Source organism: Diplotaxodon limnothrissa, linkage group LG6, assembly GCF_057381915.1.
Source record: "Diplotaxodon limnothrissa isolate DT_005_m linkage group LG6, D_limnothrissa_male_GT1.1, whole genome shotgun sequence".
Lineage (NCBI taxonomy): Eukaryota > Metazoa > Chordata > Actinopteri > Cichliformes > Cichlidae > Diplotaxodon > Diplotaxodon limnothrissa.
In genome coordinates, this window is record NC_140601.1 from 22,104,866 (window position 1) to 22,131,091 (window position 26,226).

General features: G+C 40.5%; 1 protein-coding gene and 1 pseudogene across 1 annotated transcript; one reads left to right on the forward strand and one right to left on the reverse strand.

Moving 5' to 3' along the window:
- Positions 1–1,734: 1,734 nt before the first annotated feature.
- LOC146630547 (uncharacterized) lies at positions 1,735–13,127 on the forward strand (annotated as a pseudogene).
- A 156-nt stretch (positions 13,128–13,283) lies between these two features.
- Positions 13,284–15,793, reverse strand: LOC146630548 (uncharacterized). The gene is made up of 4 exons (XM_085356576.1): positions 15,712–15,793; positions 14,013–14,163; positions 13,779–13,866; positions 13,284–13,661 (listed from the first exon to the last, which is right to left on the reverse strand). The coding sequence occupies exons 1-4, from the start codon at positions 15,791–15,793 to the stop codon at positions 13,284–13,286; spliced, it is 699 nt and encodes a 232-aa protein (XP_085212702.1).
- Positions 15,794–26,226: the final 10,433 nt, after the last annotated feature.

A 26,226-nucleotide genomic window follows, 5' to 3' on the forward strand; every position in this document is an offset into this window, starting at 1 on the left:
GGATGATTATGTTAGTTTAAATGAATCAACACCCCCGAGTCATTCTAACTACCAGAAATCTCGAAGCACAGGCCGAGGGGGCGGTGTGGCAGCAATTTTTCACACCAGCCTATTAATCAATGAAAGACCAAAACAGATTTTTAATTCATTTGAAAGCCTGATGCTTAACATTGTCCACCCCAGCTGTGAAACTCAGAAACCAGTCTTACTTATTATCATCTATCGTCCACCTGGGCCTTACACAGAGTTTCTGTCTGATTTCTCAGACTTTATATCTAATTTAGTTCTGAGCTCAGATAAAATAATTATTGTGGGTGATTTTAACATCCATGTAGATGCTAAAAATGACAGCCTCAACATGGCATTTAATCTGTTATTAGACTCAGTTGGTTTCTCTCAAAATGTAAAAGAACCCACCCACCACTTTAATCACACTCTAGATCTTGTTTTAACATATGGCATAGAAACTGAACATTTAGCAGTGTTTCCTGAAAACCCTCTCCTGTCTGATCATTTCCTGATAACATTTACAATAATTGATTACACAGCAGTGGAGAGTAGACTTTATCACAGTAGATGTCTTTCTGAAAGCGCTGTAACTAAGTTTAAGAATATAATCCACCCACTGTTATCATCTTCAATGCCCTGTACCAACACAGAGCAGAGCAGCTATCTGAACGCTACTCCAACAGAGGTCGATTATCTTGTCAATAATTTCACCTCCTCACTACGTACGACTCTGGATACTGTAGCTCCTGTGAAAACTAAGGTCTCTAATCAGAAGTACCTGACTCCGTGGTATAATTCTCAAACACGTAGCCTAAAGCAGATGACTCGTAATCTGGAGAGGAAATGGCGTGTCACAAATTTAGAGGATCATCATTTAGCCTGGAGAAATAGTTTGCTGCTTTATAAGAAAGCCCTCTGCAAAGCCAGAACATCTTACTATTCATCACTGACAGATGCAATATTATCTACAGCTACTCTTAGTACCATTGATGTTAAGTTAGACTCTTTTTCACCAATTGATCTTTCTGAGTTAACTTCAATAATTACTTCCTCCAAACCATCAACATGTCTTTTAGACCCCATTCCTACAAAACTGCTCAAAGAAGTCCTGCCATTAATTAATTCTTCGATCTTAAATATGATCAACCTATCTCTAATAATCGGCTATGTACCACAGGCCTTCAAGCTAGCTGTAGTTAAACCTTTACTCAAAAAGCCATCTCTAGACCCAGCAGTCTTAGCTAATTATAGGCCAATCTCCAACCTTCCTTTCATATCAAAAATCCTTGAAAGAGTAGTTGTCAAACAGCTAACAGATCATCTGCAGAGGAATGGTTTATTTGAAGAGTTTCAGTCAGGTTTCAGAGCTTATCACAGCACAGAAACCGCTTTAGTGAAGGTTACAAATGATCTTCTTATGGCCTCTGACAGTGGACTCATCTCTGTGCTTGTCCTGCTCGACCTTAGTGCAGCATTCGATACTGTTGACCATAATATCCTATTAGAGCATAGGTGTCAAACTCTGGCCCGCGGGCCAAATTTGGCCCGCAGCCTAATTACATTTGGCCCGCGAGGCCATACCAAATTACTATTAGAGCTGGCCCGCCGGTCTTATACAGCGCATGTACTGCTAATACTACAACTCCCAGAATGCTCTGTTGGCGTTTTGGTGCGTCAGTCAGGACAGGACCCATGTTCTCTCCTCTGTTGACTGTAGTCATAGCAACCGCGCGAATACTGCCGCGCTACCTCTCCCAAAATGGCGAAAAGAAAGAACGAAAACAGGAGCTTTCTGGACAGGTGGGAGACAGAATATCTGTTTACCTATGTAAAAGAGAGACCTGTTTGTCTTGCATGTGGAGCTCATGTGGCTTTAACCAAGGAGTACAACATTAGACGACACTATGAAACGAAACACCAAGAGAAGTACAAGGACATGATTCAAAGGTGTCGGAAAGCAGAAGAGATGAAAAGAAGTTTTGTTTCACAACAGACTATGTTCAAAAAAGCCATATCACAAAGTGAGGCTGCTGTAAAGGCTAGTTTTGTTGTGGCAGCAGAGATCGCAAAATCAGCCCGGCCCTTCAGTGAGGGAGAGTTTGTGAAAAGTTGTATGATGAAAGTTTGCGACGTTGTGTGCCCAGAGAAAAAGCAAGCATTTTCAAATGTTAGCCTGAGCAGAAACACAGTAGCTGATCGCACACGTGAACTTGCCAACAATCTAAATAACCAGCTGATGGAGAAGGGAAACAGTTTCGTTGCATTCTCCCTCGCTGTGGATGAGAGCAGCGACGCCTCTGATACTGCCCAGCTTTCAGTCTTCATCTGTGGTGTGGACTCAACTCTCTGTGTTACGGAAGAACTTTTAGGATTAAAATCAATGCATGGAACAACCACATGGAAGGAAATATTTGAAGAGGTTTCCAAATGTCTAACTGAAATGAAGTTGCCATGGGAAAAACTTGTGGGGTTAACGACAGATGATGTGTAACCGACCCAGAGTATGGGCCGGTAAAACAGATTAAATGTTCCTGCAAAACAGGGAAATGATGAGACAGAGACGACTGGTGAAGTTTCTCTTTGCCTCGCTTCTGCCATATTTATTTATACAATCACATGTATTTTTAACTTGCAGCATCACCATTCTCTATATACAACAGAAATAACAATAAAACCGTCTGTATGTTCAAGCTGCAATACCACGATCTTTTCATGGGAAACAAGAGTACTTCACGTGTAGTGACCTTCAAATCATTTACTCGGCTATTCTCTCTGAATGACAATTCAAAACAATATGAAATGCATGTTCAAATACATTTTTACCTCTATTTAACTCTTAACCCAAATACCTATGTATTCTGATTGTTTTAACCACCATACCAGTGCTTGGTCTTAAACCAATTTAGCTTAGTAGCTCACAAATACATGAAAGAGTCATGTGTATGCTGGCAGGCTTAGCTTTAGCTTTAACATTCTCAAAATCACTTTTCAGAACCAGTAAACAGTCGTTCTTCACTGCCAACAGCAGATTAACATTCATATTCACAAAATCAGGACACGACAAGGAGCTTATTCAGCTAAAACGACCTGAAATAAGTGGAGAAAGGAAACCAAAATGGCGCCCGCGGCTGGCTAGGCTTTGGCATTTTTTTTCAGTCCTTCTACTTCATAAAACGTAACAAATAACAGGGTTTACCTGCTGATTTATACCCCCACATTTAGCTGTGTTTCTTATCAATATTTTACAACCGTTTTAATATAGTTTTACCGGTTACAAACCTGCAAAACAGGGAAATGATGAGACAGAGACGACTGGTGAAGTTTCTCTTTGCCTCGCTTCTGCCATATTGGAGAGGAGGACCTATGACCTCGCTATTCTGTCTCACTGAACAATGCGCCACCCGGAGGCTGGGGGGTGCAACTACCTCATTAAACATAGTTCACTTCGGTGACAAATCTCTCTTTCTTTTAAGTACTACTTCTGATGGGATCACACATTAGTGTGTCACAGATGCACCAGTGATGTGCGGTCAAAGGAGCGGACTGGTGGGCAGGGTACGGGAGAAGATGCGAGTGGAGAACTGTGCAGGTGAGCTGACTGTTTATCACTGCATCATACATCAAGAATCACTTTGTGGCAAAGCCCTAAAGATGGAACATGTTATGACCGCAGTAACACGAGTAGTTAACTTTATAAGAGCCAAAGGTCTGAATCACCGCCAATTCAAATCTTTTCTTGAGGAGTTTGGTTCGGAATACGGAGACGTGCCGTATCACACGGAGGTGAGGTGGTTAAGCCGAGGGAAAGTACTGAACAGATGTTTCGAGCTACGCGAGGAAATATTTCAGTTTCTGGAAAGCAAAGGGCAAGACACAGCTGAGCTCAGGGAGCAAGAGTTTCTGTGTGAGCTGGCCTTTTTGTGTGATATCACGAGCCATCTCGATGCGCTGAACCTGCAGCTTCAGGGACGCACACACAGATATCCCCCTAAAATAGCTAAAACTAACAACAAACTAAAAACTACTTCCAAAAACATGGAAGGTGGCTATATATCTCTGAGTATTGCACACCTTGTGCTTTTGGGCACTCCAGTGATGTTGCAGCTCTGAAATATGGCCAAACTGGTGGCAAGTGGCATCTTGGCAGCTGCACGCTTGACTTTTCTCAGTTCATGGGCAGTTATTTTGCGCCTTGGTTTTTCCACACGCTTCTTGCGACCCTGTTGACTATTTTGAATGAAACGCTTGATTGTTCGATGATCACGCTTCAGAAGCTTTGCGATTTTGAGACTGCTGCATCCCTCTGCAAGATATCTCACTATTTTTGACTTTTCTGAGCCTGTCAAGTCCTTCTTTTGACCCATTTTGCCAAAGGAAAGGAAGTTGCCTAATAATTATGCACACCTGATATAGGGTGTTGATGTCATTAGACCACACCCCTTCTCATTACAGAGATGCACATCACCTAATATGCTTAATTGGTAGTAGGCTTTCGAGCCTATACAGCTTGGAGTAAGACAACATGCATGAAGAGGATGATGTGGACAAAATACTCATTTGCCTAATAATTCTGCACTCCCTGTAATAGACTCCAATTTGTGCATATAAATGGAGAGTCCTCTTCACACACTGAGGTTAATTATGGAGTTCCACAGGGTTCAGTGCTAGGTCCAATTCTGTTTACATTATACATGCTTTCCTTAGGCAGCATCATTAGAAGACATAGCATACATTTTCACTGCTATGCAGATGACACCCAGCTCTATCTGTCCATGAAGCCAGATAACACACACCAATTAGTTAAACTGCAGGAATGTCTTAAAGACATAAAGACCTGGATGGCCGCTAACTTTCCGCTTCTTAATTCAGACAAAACTGAGGTTATTGTACTCGGCCCTGAAAAGCTTAGAAACATGGTATCTAACCAGATTCTTACTCTGGATGGCATTACCTTGGCCTCCAGTAACGCGGTGAGGAACCTTGGAGTCATTTTTGACCAGGATATGTCCTTCAACGCACATATTAAACAAATGTGTAAGACTGCGTTCTTCCATTTGCACAACATCTCTAAAATTAGAAATATCCTGTCTCAGAGTGACGCTGAAAAACTAGTTCATGCATTTATTACTTCCAGGCTGGACTACTGTAATTCATTATTATCAAGATGTCCAAAAAACTCACTGAAAAGCCTTCAGCTAATCCAAAATGCTGCAGCAAGAGTCCTGACAGGGACTAGAAAGAGAGAGCATATTTCTCCTGTTTTGGCTTCCCTTCATTGGCTTCCTGTTAAATCTAGAACTGAAATCAAAATCCTGCTCCTCACATACAAGGTCTTAAATAATCAGGCCCCATCTTATCTTAATGACCTTGTAGTACCATATCACCCTATTAGAGCACTTCGCTCTCGCTCTGCAGGCCTACTTATTGTTCCTAGAGTATTTGAAAGTAGAATGGGAGGCAGAGCCTTCAGTTTTCAGGCCCCTCTTCTGTGGAACCAGCTTCCAGTTTGGATTCGGGAGACAGACACTATCTCTACTTTCAAGATTAGGCTTACAACTTTCCTTTTTGCTAAAGCATATAGTTAGGGCTGGACCAGGTGACCCTGAATCCTCCCTTAGTTATGCTGCAATAGACGTAGGCTGCCGGGGGATTCCCATGATGCATTGAGTTTTTCCTTTCAAGTCACCTTTCTCACTCACTATGTATTAATAGACCTCTCTGCATTGAATCATATCTGTTATTAACCTCTCACATTCGTGATTTTTAGTTCACAAACACTTCTTGTAATGACTAACTACTCCTGACATTTTGGAGATATACATACTATACTATACTTTATACAGTAAAGTTACAGTGGGATACAAATAATATCAGGCTGATCCTGCCATGATTTGTTCCCTCGGTTCAAATCACGGACAAACAGTATCCCACAGCTGGTTATGTTTTTTAAACCTATTTTGCACAGAGAGGCATTTTTTGAAAAATGTATTGATAGCAATGTTGAATATTATTACCAGAGGTGGGACCAAGTCATTGTTTTGCAAGTCTCAAGTAATGTCAGGCAAGTCAGAGTCGAGTCTCAAGTCACTGGTGTAAAAGTCAGAGTAAAGTCACAAGTCTGAAATTTTGAATTTCAAGTCCTTTCGAGTCTTAAAAAAAAAATGAAAAAAAAATGTTGCAGTTATGCTAAATGTAAATATTAGACCATGTAATTTTTAAATCTGTGTTTTTCTCAACACATGACGAAATAGTGAACGTAGAAAATATACACAAATTGTGAAATTGCACCTCTTTAAAATGCAGCTCAATTAAACCTAGCTCCTAGAATAATTTTCACCGACGGTTCTGAGATAAGCTGCATGTTATTCTTGGATGCGGTTGTAGGACCGGCTTTAAAATCGCATGACAAAAATATCATATACATTAAAAAAACTGCATCACCAACGTAGCCTGGACAACATTTGCTAGTTAGATGAAGTCAGCTATCTCATCGTAGCATGTTTATATGCATATTTATAATCATACAGTTCTTGGAGTGAGTGCATACACTCATGAAGTTTAGTAACTTCAGGTCACTGCAACAAGCCCAGGTACAGTTTACCGCCGGATGGGTACAGACCCTTGAAATGCACCGTGTAGAACGAAAGACCATCGTACATATCATAAGTTTACCAGTCTCACAAATCGTCGTCATAAATACACATTCGTTAACCGTTTATTAATAGGACCTTTGAGCTCAATGGTAATTAATTAGTAGTGGAAATATTTTCTGGTTCGCATTACAGAAATGTAGCAGTGACAATAATACTGTATGCTGTAATCGCACTGGGCAATTGGTGATACAAAAACCTGTTTTACCCTGTGAATAAAAGTATATGTTTTTGTCGCTTCTGGTAATTGTCGCTTCTGGTAATAACAGAAGCGAAACACAATATTGTGTCAGGAAAATTCACTATTTATGCACAATAAATAAAGGAGCATAGCGCGACAATTTCTGTTCAGCGCCAGAGTTACTTGTAACCTATATCACCAATTATGTTAAGAAAAATGATGTATTAACTACTACAAAACTCTGACCTTTGTGGAAATGCTTGGAGCAGACTAACCTGTGAGCTGGAGTGTTCTGAGACGTTATATTTGATCTTTGAATGGCTGCAATCCAGGCCATCCGTCGCGTCTTTGTTACTTCGTCCGATAACAACCGATCTCTTTACCCGTCGGCTTCCCGTGGCTGTCATGCGACCGGCTATTGCAGTTAATAATACAACAGCTTCTTGACATTTTTTGTGTTTCTTTTTATCGCTGTGTGACTGATTTCAATTGAAAGCCTGCGTGCGCTAGTACCTCTTGCCACGAGTTCCCAGAATCCTTTGCGGTTTTACCCCTGAATGACGTCACATTTTCAATCTCTATATAATATGCATGTTAAATTTTATATTTGGGGTGAAATATCAAGTCTTTTCAGGTAAACCGGTTCAAGTCCAATTCAAGTCCCAGGTCATTGGTGTAAAAGTACAAGTCAAGTCACAAGTCTTAGAACATTTTTTCAAGTCAAGTCTAAAGTCATAAAATTAATGACTCGAGTCTGACTCGAGTCCAAGTCATATGACTCGAGTCCACACCTCTGATTATTACACAGGAAAAAAAACAACTACACGTAAAATAATCACATCGTGACGCCTCTGCCTTTGTAAATGGAGGGACAATAACTGTGTGTATGTAAGCGTGTAAAACCTGAAGATAGTTAGAGTAACAGTATTTAGTCTCTATCTGCCATTCTGCAATTCATCTCATGTAAACAATAACGTGGCGCACAGCGTGACGTGAAAAAAGGCACATACCTTTGACGTTGCGTGACGAACTCTGTATTCCTCGTCCACACGTAAACGCAAAAAAAAAAATCTGTTTTCGGTGTTTCGAAACGTCGTTTACGTGTGGACGAAACAGCTGTGTTTTCAAAATACCTGTGTAGGTGTGACCGTAGCGTAAAAGAGTTAGTAGTTTATTTTATCACTACCTGTAATTTATTGCAGATTACTTGTATTTGCTTAATTGTTTACTAAATGTTTGAGGTGTGAAATAAACTGCAATGGAGCAAAATATGGGTGTGTGGTTGGAGGGTGTGTGTGTGTGTGTGTGTGTGTGTGTGTGTGTGTGTGTGTGCGCGTGCGTGGGGGGGGGGGCGAACATTTTTCTTGTAAAACAAAGGGGGGCCCAGCAAAAAAAGTTTGGGAACCACAGCCTTAGGCCCTACACAGGGCTAAGGCACAGCTTTTACTTTGAAGGTAAATATTTTCTGTTTCTGGTTTGACTCCCATTCTTCACAGTTTTGCGACCAGTCAGTGGTTAGTTAGCACGTGTTTGCAGACAAGATGGCATCTAGCATGCAAACTACAGGCTAGTGACTGAAGTAATTGTTGTAACAGTCTTCACAGCATGCTCTTTGTGATTGATTTCACCTTCAACTGGTCAGAGAATATACATTTTTCCTTGATGACTGAAGGTTGAATGGGTGGCTGGATAATTTTAAGTCAACGGTTAAGGCTACAGATATATTTATACATATGTGTACAATTCAATCTTGTCCTTCCCCCTTTTTTGATTATTCCCTTGTCACTGAAAAATCACCTTTACATTTCTAATCATGCTTTAAGGCTCTCAGTGGCTCTGCCCATTTCCCAGTTTGTGAAACAGATTTCACAGAACATAGCACATGACCTTTTTAAATTACAAGCGAAAAAATCACAAAGTCTGGAAGCAATCTATGTAAAGGCAACTTTAAGATCCCTATCTAATACAATAATGGCAATACCTGCATACTTTTTCAAACAGAGGTTATCTAGTTGACTATTTTATGGGTTTTTATTTTATGGCTTACTTTGATTACCTTATGTTACCTTATGTTACCTTAGCTTATGTTTTTGGTAGCATGTGTGCATCCATGTGTGCATATCAATATTCTGTCTGTAAACACGATAGGTCGAAAAGTTTTGAATGAATTCTGATAAAACTTTGTAGGAGTGTAGAGTGGGGTCATGTAAACAATCCATTAAAATTTGTCTTACGTCCACCAGGTTCTTCAAGGTCAGCTTAATGATTTATTGGTTCATAACTGACAAAAACTCGTACAACTTAAAAACAATGAATTTTACAAATGTGGTGTGTATTGTATTCATATAGAAAGTACTGTATAAAGATTTAAAATACTATGTCACATTTGACCTCTGACCTCATCTTCATTGTCAGTGAAGGTCAAAGCCATGATAATGCTATTTAAAACAACGTTTCTTAATGCTGTTGTTTGTACTGACAACATGTAGGCATATAGAGAATAATTTATGGGGATTCTAAATATCACGTTACTTTGGATCCCTGACTTCTTCTTCAAGGTCAAATAAGGTCAAACTTTTCCTAAGCTTTAAAACTTTGTTTAAAATTTTGCCAACTTTGTGTTTGCAGCCTTAAGTAAATAATTTTGACATGTGGGTATTCTAAATATCACATTATAGTTTGCATCCAAATATCATTTTACATTTGACATCTGATCCCACTGTTAAGAAAGTATCGTCAAGTCAACGAGAGTGAGTCAACTGGTTGGTGAGAATATATGTTATAGTATAATCAGGGATGGGAATTGATAAGAATTTAGCAATTCCGATTCAATTGTGGATATCATTTATCGATTTGATTCCCTATCAATTCCCTTACTGATTCTCATTGACTCCACTTTGAGAGTCACCACCATCTCTGAGCAGCATATCAAAGGCATTATATTCATGCAAATTAATTACATGCTGCATGGTCAAATGGTTGTGCATGTTGGAGCTATTTCCCCTTGTTGTGATCAGTGTTATTCAAAAAAGTAATTATTGCGCATATTACACAGAACACTTTTCTGAGAAGTAATGCAGTACATTACTTAACCCTTTAAGACCTACCATAGAACCAAGTCCGCCAGAGCTTATATTATACTTTTACATGCTGTAGTGCCATTTTTGGGAGCATTTCAAGTTGCTATACATCAATACAACCATTATAGCCCAAATTTTAATAACTACATAAATTGCAAAAAAGTGCAATAAAATCCCAAAAAATTGGAAATCGTTTTTGTTTTTTTAACATATATTTCTAGTTAGAGACATTTAAGAGGCTTATCCCTCAAAACTGTAAATACAAAAAAGTTGCACAAAATAGTTTCCCACCACAGGAAATTTATTTTGAGTGTCTTCATAGTTTTATTTTTGAAATACACCAATTTTTATATACTGCAGGAAAAACGAAAATAAATATTATAATGCAAATTTGCAAAAAACAGCATATGCATCAAAATAAACTGCATCCAGCAGTGCAATTTGATTTCTAAGCATCCCAGAAATGACACAGAAAGTCATAAAGTCAAACATAACTTTTAAAAACACCAGTACAGGCAGGCCCTGATGGTAAAAAACTACATTTCCGCAAAAATGAGGTCACTTCCGGTTTCGGGCAGGTAATGGCGGACATGCGATAGTTCGCGCTGACAGCGTAGGAAGTGTTACGAACAGCTGATCGGATCGGCAAAGCGTGTTTCTGGAATATTATGTTTTTGTTGTGCTTTTTATGCAATTTTTGCAAAGCTATATGTGGAAGGAAACCGTGACCTAGGGCAAGCTGATGGCATAAGACAACTTCTCCGGTTTCATATGTAAAAAACATTATTGCGCTAGCTTACGTGGTTGCAAAACGGAGCGTGCCTGCTCCGACCGGCTTTAAAGGGTTAATTACACCCAGGATAAAGACATCTGTTATACCGGTGTTTCCCAACCAGTGTGCTGCGGCACGTAGGTGTGCTCTGAGAAATGATCAGGTGTGCCGTGAAAGATTATCTGGTTCCACCTGATTAGTACTCTAAACAACTGGTCTGAGTGACAGGCAGAACAATTGCATTATCTTCCACTAGAGGGCAGTACAACTACCTGCTCTAATTAAATGAGTTGCCAACTGCCAGTAAAACAGAAGAAGAAATTACATAGTAGTCATGGGCTGTGTCCCAATCCAGCGACCGCACGCTCCGGAGTACACGCAGTCCCCGTACTACGTACAGCAAGTACTACGAAGTATGAGAAGTGCGGAAGTGAGAGGCTTGTGAAATGGGACAATCTACCCTTCACATTTGTGTCACCAGCTGTGCCTTCCCATACCACCCCTCCCGATCGGCAACATGGATACAGACCACGTCCTTGCGTGTGTAATTTCTCTGCTAATGGAAGAGCCCCAACAACCCACCTGTCACAGACGAATGATCCTGTTGCGACTACGAGACAACCACGTGCAGGTACAGTGATAAATACATGTCGACATTACTCCCCCCTGAGATATTTGACGTGTGTACCTGTGTACTAGTGTAACACCCTGATATATACCACTGTAGATGTGAATCCCAAATAGGAGTGTCTGTGCCCGTAGCCTGCAAACTGCAGCAGTATATCCTAGGACATTCCACACAAGTGCAATTAACAAAAAACCCAAATAATGTTCCCACAAGTACAGTGTCCACTGTCTGCTAAAAGAAGAACAGCAACAGTCAGAATAATGACAAGAATAAAACAATGTCTGTCATTTCCTGTATTTGCCTTCACCAGACCCCTGTACTGCAGGATTAACCTTAGTGTCCCAGTCCTGGAAACATTCTTCAATAATGAGGACACCAGGCCTGATTTCCGCCTCAGCAGGGAGTCCGTGACAGCGCTGATGAATCTACTTAACCAGGATCGGAGACATGGTTGGGGTGCCCCGATCGAGGCCCTTATGTTCCTTTTCTGGCTGGCAAGTGGAGCAGCCTACAGGGTTGTGTTCAGGGTGTTTGCAATACCCCGTTCCATTGTTCACCGCATCGTGCACAGGGTCACAGAGGAGGTGGTGGCCACTCGCCATCAGGTCATCCACCTCCCTCAGACCCCAGAAGACCTAGATTCCATGTCCAGTGGGTTTGCACAGCTGGCAGGACACAGGGCTTTTGTGAAAGCTGCTGGTGCAATTGACTGCTGCCATGTCCACATCAAGCCCCCCAGCAGCCCTGATGGTCAGTGCTACAGGAACAGGGAGTTGTTCCCGTCTATAGTCTTGCAGGCGGTATGTGATCATCAGGGCTGCTTTGTTCATACACATGTGGGCTGGCCAGGGTTAGTGCATGACTCCAGGGTCCTCTGCCACAGCCCACTGTACCGACAGGCCCGTTACCCTCCCCCAGGGCATTTCATCCTTGCAGATGGAGGGTACCCATGTCTCCAACATCCACTCCTCCTCATCACCCCTTACAAGAGGCCAGTCCATGGTGTGGGAGCCCAGCGCTTCAACGCACATCATTCTAGGGCATGCTCTGTCATAGAGCGTGCTTTTGGAATGATGAAGACGAGGTTCCGTGTCATCTTTCTGCAAGCGCTGGAGGTGCACCACACCTTCGTGCCACATGTACGTCACTCTAATAAAATCATCATTGTTGTTTGTCGAATCATAATGGCAACTGTAGTGTATAATCTGGCATGTACACTGTACTTACAAGACAAAACATCTGTTGCAGGTCATAACAGCATGTGCCGTTCTGCATAACATCTGCATCGGTGCTGGTGACATTGTGGCCCCAGATGAGGAACCCGAGGATGATGCCCAAGATGAGTGGGAGACTGGTGTGGAAGCACTCAGTGGTGCACACTGGCGGGACTAGCTATCTGCTGAGATGTCTACCCTGGAGGAGGTACCCCCAGACCACGATCTTGTCATCAGGCAGGTATCCCTTAGTGGTGCACCTTCAAAGTGCTGGAATTTCACGTGACATCTGTATTAACATGATTGTTGGCACCATGTCGTTTTTGCATCGTTATGATTACATTCTAGTGACATGGCAGCCGTCAGTTTCACCAGCCCTGCAGACCCAGGTGGAAGATGAGGCAGTGGATAGTTGGAATGAGCATGCCAGGGCAACATCTGGGGACGCCCATGTGGGATGCTCCACTCGGTACCTGGCTACGCAGACCAGGGGTCTCACCTGTGGCACCTCCTTCATCTCTCTGGTCCTGGTCCAGCGGATCCAGCAGCACTGCCCAAGACTCCCTCCTCAGCCAAATGTCAGGCCTGGTTAACAATGCCTGTGCATACTGGGACATTCAGGTTGCAAATACAGTTGGGATGTTCTGAATGTTTTATTTACATAACTGAAATCATCTTGTTTGTACAAAACAAAGGTTGGGATGCCAGCATAAGTGCAACTATGTACATTAGCTGTCTGTGAACACGACTCAATCCTTTTTCTGCTCCACTAACTTCTCAAGGACACCTATCAGCCTGTCCATCCTCTCGACTCTCCGTTCCTCCATTTGATGTTGCTGTGCCATGTCCTCTTTTATTAGAGCAAAGAGTTCATCTTTCCCGTCCCTCCTCCTTTTCGCCACTCGTGCCTCCAGCAGCTCCTCATCCTCCTGCTCCTTCTGGTGAGGAAGTGGGTTGCCCACTACTGCACTGGGCCCTGGTGTGTCCTCCTGGATGGAGGAAATTAGGACAGGAGGCCTGGTAGAGGGCCTCTGTCCTAGCACCTCATCCATGGCATCAAACCAGGGCCATGTTGCGGCAGTGGGCTTCCCACTTGCACCCTCGCCTGTCGCTGAATACTTGCACTCCTGAGGGCAGAGTACATCACAAGTGGCAGTTGGCAAAAACAGCAACAGTGCAGGTTTACATAGATGATTTCGCAGTATTCCGTGTGGAGATACATCTGTCACCACCACTGTACATACTTTGTATTTCCTCTTTAGGTTCTCCCATTTGCGTTTGGCCTGCACAGGGGAGATTTTCCCCACCAGGTCCATCTTCTCCACGATTGCTCTGACAGACGAAATATGATAGCACATGTAAATCAGGTTATTCCCTGAATGGCATCCACAGCAGAATGTACTAGATTGGGACCACAGGGCAGACAGTTCACTGTCCCTTGTGCCTCAATGATTGTAAACCTCATGCTGTTGCTGTACCCCCAACCCACTGTGGCTGATTGTTTTGCACCCGTGAACACCCGTCTGCTCCTTGGTCCCTGAAATGCAGCAGGACATTGGATTACATTCCCCACCATCTTGCACTTCTGTTTTATCAGTTCCCTGTTTGCCATATGTTCAGCATATTCAGCTGTGTGGGACATACAAACTGCAATGTCAGGCAAAACGATTTCTTGTGGGACAGGGGCAGCACTGACTGAGGCAAAACATTCACTTTTTCAGGCCCTAGGTTGGGGTCAGGTGGTTCTCTGTCATATTTGACACGGCAGGTGTGATAACCTTTGCAAATATGTGATGTGCTGCGGACGCAGATATTTGGTGTGTACACAGCTACATTCCTGCCTGGTATATGTTGACATTTCGGTTTGTGGCCCAGGAAGGGTAATATTGGTACAATTGATTACACTTGTAGCGGTGATACTTCTATTTATACTGCCTTCTGTCTGGTAAATGATTCACAGATTTGCAGGACTGTGCATTTACGGTCACGTGGGTCCAACAGGTGTCACAAGATTAGGGATGGGTATTGTTTAGGTTTTATCCGATACCAGTACCAAACCGGTACTTTTGAAACGGTGCCGGTGCTTAAACAGTGCTCGAACCGGTGCTTAAAGAATGGAGAACACACACTTTGTCCAAAAACCTCTCATGTTTAGCTGTTTTTTTGTAAAAAGATAACAATGTCAGCCTTTTCTGCAGCTATAGAGCATATATGGTATCACTCTTGGCTGGAAGCAGTGCTTAATCAATGGAAAAAACACCAATTTTGTCCAAAAACCTCTCATGTTTAGCTGTTTTTTTGTAAAAAGATAACAATGTCAGCCTTTTCTGCAGCTATAGAGCATATATGGCATCACTCTTGGCTGGAAGCAGTGCTTAATCAATGGAAAAAACACCAATTTTGTCTAAAAACCTCTCATGATTAACTGTTTCCCACTTTTTCTTTGGTCATTTTAGCCTTTTTGGCCAGGGTGAAGGGAGTACCTGCCATCAAACAAGAAGACAGCCGCATGTAACTACGACGGTGTTTGCTAGTTCACCTTACGTGCATTAATGTAATAACGTGGTTAGCGTACTCAACGTAAATTACACACGAACAACTTTAAGCTACTCGCCCAGAGAAGAACGGCTGCTGCTGCCATCATCATCCGTCATCATTTCTGCTACACTGGCAGGGCTAGGGGCCAGGACTCTCCTCTTCGGGTTCTTGGGGGATGTTGCTAACTCCGGGTCCGATAACAGGCACCACTCCCGCAGTAGATGTGCATGGTGTGAGGTCTCGCAGCAAGCTATGAAATACTGTGCATTTCTCAGCTTCTAAAAAAATGCTATGTGTCACCAGGTGTTTCATCAGATTCGAGGTGTTACCTCCTTTGCATAGTATCACCTTAAAGCACTTTTTATTCTGTAGCTCTGCTCTAAAAGAACGTACGTACCTGGGCCCGCCTACCATCCTCGGAAAGGTAAAATGATTGGCTAGAATCCAAAGTGTATGACGTCTCAGGGAAAAAAGCACCGAAATGGGCGCTGCTTTTCGGTCTGGTTACTACCGTTTATGTCAGAATGGCACCGGATACCGGTACCCATCCCTACACAAGATTCACCTTGACATTTACTATTCAACTTCCATTGACTTTTACATCTTGGCATTTGTTTCGCTCCTTCACACATATCTTACATTTTAAGGTGTAGCTGTCCTCCGCCGCCGTTTCAACCTCCTCCGCAGCTGATGTCTTCATTACGCATTGACCTGGCTCCATCGCGCTATGCATTGTGGGATATATGGGACCACGAAGCGTACATTTGGAGTACACTTCGGATTGGGACAGCCGTCGTTGTGTCACTCTGACATAATAGGTCTCAAAATGCGTACTCCGAAGCGTGCGGTCACTGGATTGGGACACAGCTATGCTGTGAGATGACAGCGCTGATAGCAATAGATAAATATTTGAAAAGAAAAAGTAGTCAATCTGATCTGGGTCCTGGAGAAAATTCCGACCCAGATGAAGGCCCTAGCATGAGAAGTGGTCAGAAGAACCCAAAAATGGTATAAGGGGCACAAACTGAGCCAATTCCACTATCCCTGGTGCATGGGGAAATGAAGGCTGCAGCCTGACTGCTCAACAGGTTGTTACCAGTTGAAGTTAAGCAGCGACTGCCTTCACCACAAATGACAGTTCACTTTATCACGGTGCTGGGCTGGGATCAGCATTTACTTAGCTTTAACATAACTCTGGGTTCTTGGCTAGCTCATGCGTTAGCATGCTGTCTGTGCAGGCGCTTGCGAAGAGCCGAAGTTGTGTTAACAGTATAATGCAGTTGTTTCTGTTCTGGAGCAGTCTCTACTTTACCATCGCACTCTCATCGTTTTATTTTATTAAAAGTAATGGCCATATCCATGCTGTAGACTGTGCCACTATGTTCCTCCTCCGACACACGAACTGAAATCAGCTGACCATAGTGAGAAGTGCAAGAACCGATAAGCGGGATTGATAGGCAGGCAGACTAATGATTCCAAGGAGTTGGACTGCTACTACTACTCTCGATTCCAATCCCTAAGTATAATATATAATAACCTCAAGTTATTCATGTCCAGTTATATACAAACAGTTCCTTTTATCCATTACTTACACCTTATTTGCACAATTAAAGTAAAAATCTGTCATGCTACCCATATGTGATTTTTCAAATAAACGCCAACTTCTTAAAGTACGTTTAAAAAAACCAAGAAAACAAAATGAATATATAGAAAATAAAGTACTATTCCCTTGAAAGTAAATACTGACCAGAGAGTGAGCTGCCTTGGTGGAGGTTTATGCTCTTGGAGTGCTTCTTGTTCCAAAAGCGCTCTTAAAAACTCAAAAGAATGGGATTAGTATTGCTAATGTTATATCTGCATTTGTCACTGCAGCACATGAAGACACGAGACAAAAGCTAATTGAATATGTTTTTGGTACTGAAATGAATTGTGCAAAGAAGTGACAAGACCTATTGTTAAAATAAAAGATGAATATCTGTGCACCACACATATACAAGCAATGTATAGCAGCATAAGTTACATTACATTTAAGTGAAAACATGATCAGAGTTTCTCAAATTTATAATATCGGTTAATTCTTGAGATATAGGAACAATAATGTTACAATTCCTATAACTTTTTCAGTAGAAAATTATATTATAATTTTTTTTTCTTTGATTCATGTTTTTTCTTAGGCCATATCATGTTGAAATGAGCTTGAACTAGAAGAACCTAACTGGCAACACCAACAAAGGTCATCTCAGCCTTTTAGCCGGTGGGAGGGAAGCACATCATCAGCAGACATCCATTTGAAAGACTAAATGTAGTGATGGTATATTTTCTCACATGAAATAAGGGTATGCCACAAGCCCTCTGTTTGATTTCAAGATGTGTTCAGCTGCACTGCACACATTGTTTTCAATCGAGTTAGCACTTCAAAATAGATTCGATCAATTAATGTGACATTGTTGCAGACTGGCAGTCAAATGGAAACATTAAATCATCTTTCCAAGTATTCTGGCGGTAATATACACCCCCGCAGCGAGCGACCATTTGCTTGCAGAGACTGATGCAGATTGATGCCACAAAACATTCTAATTGCCTAATGAACCTTTTTCAAACAGCAGAAATGTTTTGAGCTGTGGAACCCCTAAAGATGTGCCCAAAGTCAAATTTAAAGAAGCCATGGAAAAAATTAGTCATTTGTATCCCAAGTGCTAGCTGACACATTTTTCATAGACATTCTTCATTAAAATAAACATGCTGTAATTGATAGCAGAAATGGGCAAAATTATTGCATTGTGCACGACAACTTATTGTACCATGAATGTCAAATGAGCCCAAAGATAACTATTTAAGAAAACATGATTTACCTTGCAGCTTTATTGAAATGCAGCTTGCAGCTATCAAAATACTGTTTTTGTCAATCAGCACATGATGTAAAGTAGCAGATTTAAGAGTTGAGTCCTAACTCTATCTGAAAAAAACTGTTCTCTTAATGTCACATATTATAAATTGGATAGGGCTGTCTTTAATTATTTAATAATTAATTTAATTAAATTATGAATGAAAATGAATTAATTATTTAAATAATTACTTACACACAGCTACACACAGGAAACATACACTGCCAAGCCAAGCACTTCTAGCTCCACTAGAAAACAAGCAGTGATTGTCAAACCTCCTCCAGACTTTCTTAGAAAAAGCAGAGTTTGACAGAAGGTTCTCATAGCTGTTGGCATCCATGCTACGCAGTGTGATAGTGTCTTCCAAGCTTCACGTCATACACAGGATACACCAGTAGAGAGGCTTCTAGCAGAATTTAAGGGTGCGGTTATCCCTTAAGTTGTTATCCACAGGTCTCATCAGATTCTGTCTGTCTGATGTCAGCTGAGAGGTTATTTCCCAGGAAAGACATATGACAATGCCCTGCAGCCTACTGACTAGTATTTTAACAGACTAGACTGGCAGAAGCTTTCTTATAAAATAGAAAGGTGTGTCACTTGAGTTTAAGTTTCAAGACAGCTGTAAACAGGCATATCTACGATGTTGTATGTCATCAGGAACACCTTGAAGTCGTGTTTGACCTATGGACACAGCAGAAATTAGTTAAATATGACATTTTCTTTACAGTGAAATATAATTATTGGATTCATTTTTGCAAATACTTTTGTATTGTTGTTTCATTATTGTTAATGGTTTTATTGTCAAATCTGTGTCTGAGGTGATTTCATCCTTAAGTTTAAACAACAGGTATCACAATCCTTCTCTCCTATCAAGCTCTCTAATTTTAACAGGAATCCCATGTCATGGGTATAGAAATCAGGTATTTTTAAAACAGATTATAGATTTCAGATGACACAATTTTATTTTAGCCACACAACTTCATTGATTACAGGGATTTTTTTTAACGAAAACTTGTGTTGGCATGTCCAAAACTAGATTTAAAAGAAATAAATAAATAAAAATGAATAAATAAAACCAATAGTATTCACTTTTAAATATTTTCAATGTGCCCAGAAAGCAGACCATGACAGCAGAATAGCTGACCACATGAGGAGAGTGATGCCAGGCAGAAAAGCCCCATTTTTCACAGAGAGGTTATAAGGAGTTTTTTTGGAATATACCTGTCACAACAAGAGCCCCTCATATTTTGTGACTAGAGATTACCTGCAGAATGTCCAATTCATCGCAAGATACTATGTATGTATTTATAGCATCATAAAGTATTGATCTCAGTATCTTAAATATTTATGAATCATGGAGAATTTTAACGCCAAGGTGCACAAAAATATTATTTATGGAGAAATAATATTTGTATAAATCTATAATAATATATAATATAATATATATTATATAAAACATTACAACTGCAATTACATAATGACTATTACATAATGACTATTACATAATGACTATTCAACTCCCAAATCCAGTTACCTGGATTCAAATTATGTTACAATTACTTGTAGATGAATGAGTATGTTAATCAAGAAAATTCTTTATGGGGAAACCAGATCAGTAAATTTAGGAAAATACATATAAATATAGTATTTGCAGTGACAGCGGAAAGTCATGAAAATCATAAGTAGAAATAGATATTAAATAGACAATACCAATATACCATACATGTTTTGCAATATTGACTGCATGGACAGAGAGTTAATTAACTGAGACAAACCATTTATTTGTGCTTCATTTGAGTGAGCTGTCCGTGTCAAACATGCAGCTGTTTTACAGTTATCAAAATCTGATGCAAGACATAGGGGAGTCAATTCTTTTGCTTTGCCACTATAATTTTACTCTGAGAAGGGTCCTACTGGAGGTCAAACAAAGTTGTTTAGTCAGCATGCTTTAAAAGCTTCAAACATCTAATGAGAAACACTGAACAATTAGAATCAACTAAAATGTGTCAATTGTTTGTTGTGCTTCATAAGCTCTCACTTTACACGTTTCATGTTTCTCACGTTAGTTAATATCCAGTGTAAGGTCTAGTGGAAGTAGTGCTTTTTCTTTGGTGTTATATACTCGCTCAGAGATGTGTCATGTTAGAGATCATTCAAGGACATTTGGGCAACATGCTATCTGGCCTCACATCTTTAATGAGGGTTAGTCAATGTCTCTTCACATTACTGCTTATAATGTACCTAGCATTAGATACTGTATCTCTGGCTCTTTTCCACAGCATGTCTTTGTCCTGTCTTTCTCTCCTTGCCCCTGCCCCTCTCTGAGTCTGGTTCTACCACAGATGTCTTTGTGTTAAATTAGGCCTGGAAGCTTGATAATGCAAGATGCTAGCAGTATCTTTGCTGTTCCTGGCACCGCTCTCTTCTGGACAGAGATCTTAGATGTTGTTGTTCCTGGGATCTACTGAAGTCTAGCTTGGGGGTCACTGCAACGAGAAAGTGCAGAGGTCTGTCCTTCCACGATGATGGAACAACCATCATTTTTTAGGAAATACTTTTAAATGATCAATTTCTATGTCATATGTTAGAACATGATCTAGAGTGTGATTAAAGTGGTGTGTGGGTTCTTTTACATTTTGAATGAAGCCAGTTGAGTTTAATAACAGATTAAATGCTGTGTTGAGGCAGACATTTTTTATTGTCTACGTCGATGTTAAAATCATCCACAATCATTATTTTATCTTAAATGAGCACTAAATGAAAAAAAAGTGTAAGAATTCAGACAGAAACTCTAAGTAAGGCCGAAGTGGATGATAGATAACAACAAATAAAACTGTTTTTGAGTTTTCCAACTAGGGTGGACAAGGTCTGTTTCAAGTTTTGAAGTGTATTGAAACTCTGTTTTGGTTGGTTGATCAACAAGCTGAGTATAATTTAGGGTTGTTGATTCATTTAAACTAACATAATCATCATGCTGTAACCAGGTAGAGTAAATCAATTTGTTGATCAATTATTAATTCATTTACTAACAGGGACTTAGAAGAGAGACACTGAATGTTTAATAATCCACATTTTACTGTTTACATTTGTGGATACAATGTAATACAATATTGTATATGTATATAATACAATATAATAACTATAAGAAAGCCTGTGACTCAGTGACTCACACATGGATCCCACAATGCCGAGAAATATACAAGATCAACAGGACACTAAGAGCCTTCACCAGGAATTCGATGGGGATGTGGTGAACAACCCTAGAAGCCAACTTTTAGCCAATTTCATAGGTCACCATCAAGTCCAGGATCCGCGAAGAAGATGCCCTGTCCCCCCTGGTGTTCTGCAGAGGCCTGAGCCCCCTCAGTGAGATCACTGACAAAACTGGCTACAGATGCCGACTACAGAATTGAGCAATAATCAGCCACCTCCTACATGGATGACATCAAGCTGTATCCCAGAAGTGAATGAGTCATCGAGTCATTGATCCACACCACTTGGATTAGATCGTAAAGAAAGACAAGGAAAATAGTCAAAACTGAGGGGATTGTGCTACAAGGAGGCAACATTGCAGACATCAAGGACAGCTACAAGCAGTGTTGCCAACTTAGCAACTTTGTCGCTATATTTAGCGAGTTTTCAGACCCCTTAGCGACTTTTTTTCTAAAAAATAGTCGCTAAAAAAAGACGTGAAAGCGCTACTCTCAACAAGCAGCGGGTGCTGTAACGCAGTCAGTTCTTCTTTTACTCTTTTACTCGTATGCTGTTTTGTGGATCACAAGGTTTAAAACTACTTATAAACACACACAAAGTAACTCCACCAGAGTGCCTATTTCGGGTCACTTTTGCCGGTCCAAGCCCGGGTAAAGGAGCAGGGTTGGAATTGTGACATTAAAAAAAAAACAATAATTGCTAAAAGAAATTTAATTTGTAGTTCTAAATAAACTCTTAATGCATTTAGGACGTTTTTTACTCACTTTATGTCTCTTCCACGATGTTATTTCTCTCTCCAACAACATAGGTTACAATTACATTAGCATGACCAATTATGCAAATTAGGCGATGATGTCATTTAGCGACTTCTAGCGACTTTTAGGACAACCAATAGCGATTTTCCTTACTGAGGAGTTGGCAACACTGGCTACAAGTACCTGTAAATCCCACAGGTAAATGGGAACCATGAAGAGGTTGCTAGGAAAGCTCTGACTATCAAACACGTGCAGAGTGTAAGGCAAGACCTGAGGAATCAGCTGCATGGGACTAACAAGGATCAACACCTATGCCCTGCCGGTGATCAGATATCCTGGGATAATACGCTGGCCAAAGGAGGTGATAGAAGCCACTGACATCAAGACAAGGAAGCTCCTTACTATGCATGTAGGGTTTCACCCCAAATCCAGCGCTCTGACACTGCACGCTAACCGAAAGGAAAGTGGTTGAGGACTGGTTAGTGTCAGAACCTCTATCCACACTGAACATCCATGAGTACGTAAGGAAGATGGCCACAGCTGACAGTGTGCTTAGTAAATACCCAGGAAAGAAGAAAGAAGCAAGGAGAAGAGCCATCATCGAAGGATAGGCCTCTGCATGCTGTGAACCACCAGCAGATAGAAGTTTCTGACATCCAGAAATCCTACCAGTGGCTGGACAAAGCTGGACTGAAAGACAGCATATAGGCAGTAATCATGGCAACACAAGAACAAGCTCTAAGCACAAGGCCCACAGAGGCCAGGGTCTAACACACCAGGCAAGATACCAATTACAAGCTGTGCAAAAGTCCCCCTTAGACAATCTGCCACATAACAACAGGGTGGAAGATGCTACAAGGCAGATCATACATGGAATGCCACAACCAAGTGGCTAGCATAATATTATATAGGAACATCTGTGGGGAAGTCCTATGGCCTGGAAGTCCTAGAGTCCTAGGGACACACCCCCTGGGGTGGTTGACAATGACAGAGCTAAGATCCTATGGGACTTCCAAATACAGACGGAAAACTGGTGATGACTAACCAACCGGACATAGTAGTGATTGACAAGCAGAGGAAGATAGCCATAGTGATAGATGTAGCTATACTGAATGATAGTAAAATCAGAGGAGAGTCATAGAAATAACAAAGAAACTGCACAAGACCCTCAAGCTCCCAGGACCTGAGCTTGAAGGATAAAGAGTACCCCACCGGGCGAGTGAGGAATTTATAAAATTAAATTGAATTCAATATCCCGCAGCAAAACTGTCTAAATATATCAAAGAAGCAAGATTTATAAATATCCATCAATTTTCTACCTCCAGGTCCGGGTTGTGGGGAGGCAGCAGTCTAACACCCAGGCTTCCATCACTTGGCTACCTCCTCCAACTCTACTAGCAGGAAAACAGGGTGTCCAGCTCCTCTGCAGGAGATTGTTTCCACAGTCTGTGCTGTGCATTGAGGTGAGCCCAACTATATCTCATTATTAACTCTCATGACTCCATCCAAATTACAATGCATCTAAACCCTAAGACACCACCCATGAGCCCCTATGCTAGCAATGACTTCAGGATAGGGCCCATGCTACCACATCCTGGACAGGTTGAATTGTTCCCTTGGTCTTACTGACATACTATAGTTTTCTGAATTATACAATGCATGTGATATAAGGTGAGTGCCTGTAGAACTGAATTATGAGTGTATTTATAAGGGTTGCTTTTCAAATGTAAATTCCCAGGGACATAAACATTAGCATAATCCACTTGGCTTGGATTTGTATCCCATATGGGAATACTGATTTTAGTCAGTTGTTAGAGAGTTAGGCCTATTTTTTTAGTTTTGATCTGCAGTAAGTTTCTCTTTTTTGTATTTATTTAGTGTGAAAAGCACCATTTGCATGACACCGCCTGTCTCAAAACCTTGTATATTTTTCATGTACTACAAAATCAATTTAAATATTGACTATTACAACAGTTGTTTTTCACAGTTCAGGCTTTGTGTGTGTGTGTGTGTGTGTGTGTGTGTGTGTGTGTGTGTGTGTGTGTGTGTGTGTGTGTGTGTGTGTGTGTGTGTGTGACTGTATACACTGTCATATATGATGTGGGAAGTGCTTTTCATTAACACAGTCCTTTTGATAATGTATGCGCAATAATAAAAACAACTTAAACAATCCTGAAAGAGAAATTGTTTTTTAGCAAATGTGAAAGTGTGATAGATTTACAACTACATACCACAATTTTTAAAAGAAAGCAAATAAAACTGGACTAACAGAGAGATTATACAACTTTCTCATCACAATAAGGAAAATGATTCTGTGACACTGTTTTTAATTACTTACTAAACACGGTTTGGTTACACAGAAGAAGTAAGTGCGCCTACCAGAATACCCATGGAGCACAGAGTGCTTATTCTTTGTATTTCATGTTTCAGTTTTAGTTGGTGCTTAGAACAAAATGAATGCTATGTACCCAAAGATATTACCTCAGACTCACATGGCTGCACATTGCCAGCATACTTCCAATTGCTTTAATGGATTAGCAGTTTAAGCAGTAATTTTTCTATTTTACTCATTTTAGTATGCTGTGCAATTTGTAACCCTTTTAAGTCTAAAACATGACATATTTCCCAGAAAATGTTAATTTTTTTGAAAATGGAGTGTTTAGTGAATCTTTTGATGAAAATTTAAAAAACAAATTAAAGATGAATTTGCATATATGAATTTTAATTTATTTTTGTAATTTATGTCAGTAATTTCAGCTCTCACACTGATGATGTAAAGTCTCAGAAACTTGTTTATCAAACATGATAGTCTTGGCTTTAAAGGGTTAAATACTTTTGTCTGGAAATAGCAGTCACTATGGCAAATTTAACCTGGAGAGCAGTCGATCACGATTTGCTTCATCAGTGAAAAATATTTGTAAAAATTATTTTTTCCTGATATTCACAACAGACCTTTGAGTGCCTGCTTGGTCCACTTGGCTTTAGTCAAAGTAAATGTAAGCCCACCTTCCAATCGTGTATAATAGACAGGCCAGTCGACCACGTCTATTTCATGCTTTGCCTTCACAAAACATGAAATTGCATTACCAGCAGGGGGAGATAATACATTTAAAGCCACATATATATGTGCATTTCTTGTGATTATTTTCATGTTGGTTTGAGATAAAATATCTCCTTCTGCTCTTACTGCAAGTTCTGCATGCATGTACATTTCACATTTTAGAGAGGCAAAGCATAAAATGGACACCGTGGACTGATGAGTGAACTACACGCTTTGCCATGATATCGGGTTGTATCTTCACGTGGGCCCATAAGATTAAATAAGCATTAAGACTAATCTGAATGTTTGGGAGCAAACATAATTGACCACAATGCTTAACTACAGTTTCGCTATGGTTGAAAGATACACTTCAAATACACTGCAATATACAATCAGTGGCAGTCAATTATTTTGGGGATTATTTTCTCATATATTGTAAAGCTTGAAAGTCTGTGATGACATTTACTCTGTAAGTGAGACTTTATTAAAATGCTGTGGCTGTATTGGATTTGGACAGTTAGAATGTTGTTTTGCTGTTTTTCTCCCTTACAAAATCCAGGTTAGCTAATTTATAATTTTTTATTTATTTATTTATTTTTTTTGCTGTGGCTGTAGATAAATCAAAGGCAATTTAGTTACTGATTGACTTAGCAAGAGAGAAAAATCTGAAGCATCTCCTTTTCTTTTTCCTGGTAGTCACTGTGTTGGTCTCATTAATCACACGATTAATAAGGCCAAATTAGTTTCCCAACTAGAGGCAGGGATCATTTTTCAATTTACCAATTAGTCTATGTCTTCTAAAATGTCATGTATATGAGAGCACAGTGCCATCTTATGACTTTATTAACGGATCTATGTCAGATGCATAGGAGGTACGGTTGTCAAACAGAAAAAAGAGCGGTTGTTAAATCTTTGTTAAAACGATGAGGCCTTGCAATTTTCTAAGTATAGTACTGTCAGTACATTATTAGATGCACTTCATATATGTTTAGTGTCAGATTTCAGTTTTTTCCGAGAGTTTTAAGACAAGCCTTCATTTGAATGAGTACAATGAGAAAGAACTTGAAGAAGCGTCTCCACTTTCTGAGAATCCTCAGAAAAATGGACCTGAAGAAGGAGCTGCTGACCGTCTTCTACCGCTGCTCCATTGAAAGTGTGCTGACATATTGCATCGGTGTGTGGTTCTCCAGCTGCACCACAGCACACAGAAAGGCACTCCAGAGGGTCATCAACATGGCCCAAAAAATCATTGGACATCCTC